This window comes from Phaseolus vulgaris, chromosome 11 (assembly GCF_051622355.1).
Source record: "Phaseolus vulgaris cultivar YP4 chromosome 11, ASM5162235v1, whole genome shotgun sequence".
NCBI lineage: Eukaryota > Viridiplantae > Streptophyta > Magnoliopsida > Fabales > Fabaceae > Phaseolus > Phaseolus vulgaris.
Genome location: NC_143508.1, coordinates 7,950,726 through 7,955,171, shown reverse-complemented (window position 1 = coordinate 7,955,171; position 4,446 = coordinate 7,950,726). Strand labels below are relative to the sequence as shown.

The window sequence follows — 4,446 nt, the reverse complement described above, 5'->3', positions numbered from 1 at the left end:
GCATGATAGAAAAATTATACTCACATAGTAACGGAGAAGAAGATACTAGATATTTTGATCCGAATAAGGTATCTTTGGAGAAAGATCTGGGCTGGCCCATTTACAATATCAAAATAAAAGAACAGGCTAGAAAGCCCATCATAATAAGGAACTTAAGTTTCAATTGTGGCCTTAGTTGCATAAAAGCAGCACTTGGTTGGCACAAATTTATAATTTGACGTTACCTTTCTCAGTCACAGTCCAACTCGAACACGCAACCAAAGCGGAAGCCCACACCTCCCTCTCTCTCTCTCTCTATATATACCAAACTTCCCCTCACACCGCCACAACTCTCTCCTTCATAACGCAAACCTCGAACCCTAAGCTTTCTCTCGGGTTCGTTTTCTCTTTCTCTTCGTTCACCGAAACCCTAGGGTCATACTATAGATCTCTCTTCGTCTCTCCTTTCCGATCCAAAGTTTTGTTCCTAATTCGTATACTGTTATCGATCGAGGATGGTGTCCGACGCTAGCAAGAAAAAGGCTGCACAGAAGAAGGCCGCCGCCGCCGCTAAAAGAGGTGGAAAGGCCGCCGCCGCTGCTGTCGTCGCCGCTGCTTCTTCCAAAGCCGCCGAGAAGGCTGCCAACGGAATTGCTGATATGCATATATCGGATCGGACCTGTACTGGAGTCCTCTGTTCACATCCTCTTTCTAGAGATATTCGAGTGAGTAACACTAACCGTGACTGCAGCGATTGCAGACTTACACGTGAATATCCTCGTTGTAGGGATTTTTCTCGCAATATAATTGTTCTTGTATAATTGAAGAAAAAACTGCGAACAGAAGTTTATTTTAGATGTATCATGTATCATAGAGAGGTTTATTTTATGCTAGGTCTTTTTGAACTGTACTGTAAATGATTGATGATGTGTTACCAGACAGCATAATGTTTAGCAATTTAGCGCTAAGGCTTATTTTGTATGCACTTTTATTGAGAAATATTGAGAAATTTTGCCTTAGTTTATGAAAAGCACAAAAATCTGTCGAGAACTTACATAAATTATTTATCCTGTTAAGTGTATACATTCTTTTAGAACGAAGTTCACAACATACCTAAATTTATTGACGCACTTGTTGCCTGCATCCTTAAAGTAGCAATAATCTATCTTGATAATGTGTAAGTTTTCTAGACTGTGGTAGACATTCCCGGTTTAGTGAGTCTTACGTGTAGCTTATTGTTGCTAGCGTGCGTGCACGTATTTGAGCGCCTAGCTGGGCAGTTGGGTCTATTGCATGGCTATTCTACCATGTTGCCATGATTCTCCTTTGTGAATCTAACAAAATACTCACCCATTACAAACCCTTTTGAGGTAGGTAATGTTGTGCAGTTAATGGACATTTCTGCCAAATTAATTATGACTCTGTTAATGTTAAAAGTGATTAGTGTTTTGTATTGATGTAATTGTTTTTTTTTAAATTGCAGATAGAATCTCTATCTGTTACATTCCATGGTCATGATCTCATTGTTGATTCCGAACTGGAGCTTAATTATGGAAGGTTTGTTCTCCTTTCCCTTACTGGTGCAGATGTGATGCTTGTATTCATTGCTTAAATTTTTACCAATGATTGTGATTGTTTCTGAATTTATTTCAGGCGTTATGGTTTACTTGGGTTAAATGGTTGTGGAAAATCTACACTGCTTACAGCCATTGGTCATCGGGAACTTCCAATTCCTGACCATATGGATATCTACCACCTTACGAGGGAGATTGAAGCCTCTGACATGTCTGCTCTGGAAGCTGTCATAAGCTGTGACGAAGAAAGGTTGAAATTGGAGAAAGAAGTTGAACTTTTGTCTGCACAGGTTTGTTTAAGTAATTATGTATCTAGATTTTACCCGTTTTGTTTTTAAATTTTGTTGGCTTGCTAACTTTGTTGCTTAAATCATGGTTCTAGGATGATGGAGGCGGTGAATCCCTGGAACGTGTTTATGAGCGATTGGATGCCCTAGATGCAGCAACTGCAGAAAAGCGTGCTGCTGAAATCTTACATGGTCTAGGCTTTGACAAGCAAATGCAGGCAAAAAAGACACGTGATTTTTCTGGTGGTTGGAGAATGAGAATTGCATTAGCACGAGCCCTATTCATGAACCCAACCATTCTTCTACTCGATGAGCCAACCAATCATCTTGGTATATTCTCTACCTTGGGAATTGTCCATCTTGTGCATTTTATGCATATTTAATTATATTGAATTTGATTCGGGCATTTAGTTCCACTATTATTATTGTTGTTATTCCTGGAAATTTCTTCCTACATGTTATTAATTTTTTTATTTAAATCTGTTTGCAGATTTGGAAGCTTGTGTGTGGCTGGAGGAGAGTTTGAAGAAGTTTGAACGTATTCTGGTTGTGATTTCACACTCTCAGGACTTTCTTAATGGTGTCTGCACAAATATTATCCACATGCAAAGCAAAAAACTGAAGCTTTATACTGGTAACTATGATCAATATGTTCAGACACGTTCTGAGCTAGAAGAGAACCAGATGAAACAGTATAAGTGGGAGCAGGAGCAGATTTCCTCGATGAAGGAATATATTGCTCGATTTGGTCATGGTTCTGCCAAACTAGCTCGCCAGGCACAGAGTAAGGAGAAAACATTGGCAAAAATGGAACGTGGTGGGCTTGCAGAGAAGGTGGTCAGGGACAAGGTTTTGGTATTCCGTTTTACTGATGTTGGAAAACTCCCCCCTCCTGTTCTCCAGTTTGTTGAGGTGGCATTTGGTTACACTCCCGATAACCTCATATACAAGAACATTGACTTTGGGGTTGATTTAGATTCTAGGGTTGCACTGGTTGGACCCAATGGTGCTGGGAAGAGTACACTACTGAAGCTAATGACAGGTGATTTGATGCCTAGTGATGGCATGGTTAGGCGCCATAATCATCTTCGGATTGCTCAATATCACCAGCATCTGGCTGAAAAGCTAGACTTGGAGATGTCTGCTCTACAGTATATGATTAGAGAATATCCTGGAAACGAGGAAGAGAAGATGAGGGCAGCGATTGGAAAGTTTGGCCTATCAGGTAAAGCCCAGGTGATGCCAATGAAGAACTTGTCTGATGGGCAGAGGAGTCGAGTGATATTTGCTTGGTTAGCTTGGAGGCAGCCGCAAATGCTTCTTTTGGATGAACCAACTAATCATTTGGATATTGAGACAATTGATTCTTTGGCTGAGGCATTGAATGAATGGGACGGTGGCTTGGTGCTTGTGAGCCATGATTTCAGGCTCATAAATCAGGTGGCCCATGAAATATGGATATGTGCTAATCAAAGTGTGACTAGATGGGAGGGTGACATTATGGAATTCAAGGCGCATCTAAAGGCCAAGGCTGGTTTATCTGATTGAAGAAGGTAGTGGGGATTTGTCATTGTCCAAGGATTTGTCACTCGCTGCACACGAGTGGGTGGTAGAGGTTGAGTTGGATTTTCCTCAACTTGGACGATTTCCATTGGCAGAATCGGTGTATGGTATAGAATGTGGTTATGATTTTTGTCTTAGCCGAGATGCCGGGGTTTGGACTGGTAACTGGTAATATTTTTTTTCTTCTTATTTTTACTATTACTATTTGTTGTGCTTATCATTTATTTGCTTGGTTTTTAACCAGCATGGATAAATGGGATATCACCTTGAGGTAGACACTCCCTATCTGAATCTACGATCGAGAGCCTTATTCTAGAACTCAACTATTGTACCCAGAGTGTTATATTTTTGGTATTATAATTACTTTTAGTTCACTACTTCTCTTCCCTTTCAAAATTAATTTGCGTTTATGTTTTATAATTTTGAATTTTAAAACATACGTTGATGATTTTATTCAGAAACTCAACTACTGCTTTTATGTTTAGCTTTTCTCAATATACAGGAGAGTTAAAAATAGATAACGAAGAATTTAGTTTTCTTTCTTTTTGTTCTTTTTTCTAAAGTGTATATAAACATGACATTATAAATGTATAATGTTAATGTTAATGTGAATATTAAATATTTTTTATTTAAAATAAAGTTGCCTAATAAATAATAATAAAATCTGGACACGTATTTTCAACTTGTATTGTTTAATAAAGCCGAAATATACAAGACATGTTCTCCCCTATTTTAATTTACATGGAGCTACGGTACGGAGTGTATCTCTTATTCCAGTCTCCATGCATTTTATAAAACGAGTCTCTTTTTTACTTTTTTTTAATGTCATATAATTCTATAAATATTTGTTTTCAATAGAGGATTTTATCATACTTAATTATTAGTACTTTATTACGCTCTAATGCATTGATCGTTATCAAAAATATATTTTTGTTACTTCCATGGTTTTTAGTTAACTTTTTCATTCTTCTTATCCTTGTTTTAGAAAATATCCCTAAACACCAAATTATGTGGCTTTATTTTTATAATAGTGACGGTTTTAT

At 38.0% G+C, this 4,446-nt stretch overlaps 1 protein-coding gene across 2 annotated transcripts; it reads left to right on the top strand.

Annotated features, from left to right (window-relative positions):
• Nucleotides 1-209: 209 nt before the first annotated feature.
• Nucleotides 210-3,777, top strand: LOC137820086 (ABC transporter F family member 1). Of its 2 annotated transcripts, none has more exons than XM_068623883.2 (5): nt 210-704; nt 1,463-1,536; nt 1,633-1,843; nt 1,936-2,170; nt 2,331-3,777. In XM_068623883.2, exons 1-5 carry the CDS (start codon nt 495-497, stop codon nt 3,386-3,388), a joined length of 1,788 nt encoding a protein of 595 aa, XP_068479984.1. In that variant the 5' UTR covers nt 210-494; the 3' UTR covers nt 3,389-3,777. The 2 variants fall into 2 exon arrangements, with proteins under 2 accessions (XP_068479984.1, XP_090153463.1); XM_090297337.1 differs by lacking the exon at nt 210-704 and adding an exon at nt 1,225-1,349.
• Nucleotides 3,778-4,446: the final 669 nt, after the last annotated feature.

What these genes read in the sequence shown, in the direction of transcription:
- LOC137820086 (XM_068623883.2), top strand. Translation starts at nt 495, where the DNA reads ATGGTGTCCGACGCTAGCAAGAAAAAGGCTGCACAGAAGAAGGCCGCC. An exon ending in CTCTTTCTAGAGATATTCGA is followed by an intron (nt 705 to 1,462) that starts GTGAGTAACACT and finishes TTTAAATTGCAG; the next exon opens with ATAGAATCTCTATCTGTTAC. An exon ending in TTGAACTTTTGTCTGCACAG is followed by an intron (nt 1,844 to 1,935) that starts GTTTGTTTAAGT and finishes TCATGGTTCTAG; the next exon opens with GATGATGGAGGCGGTGAATC.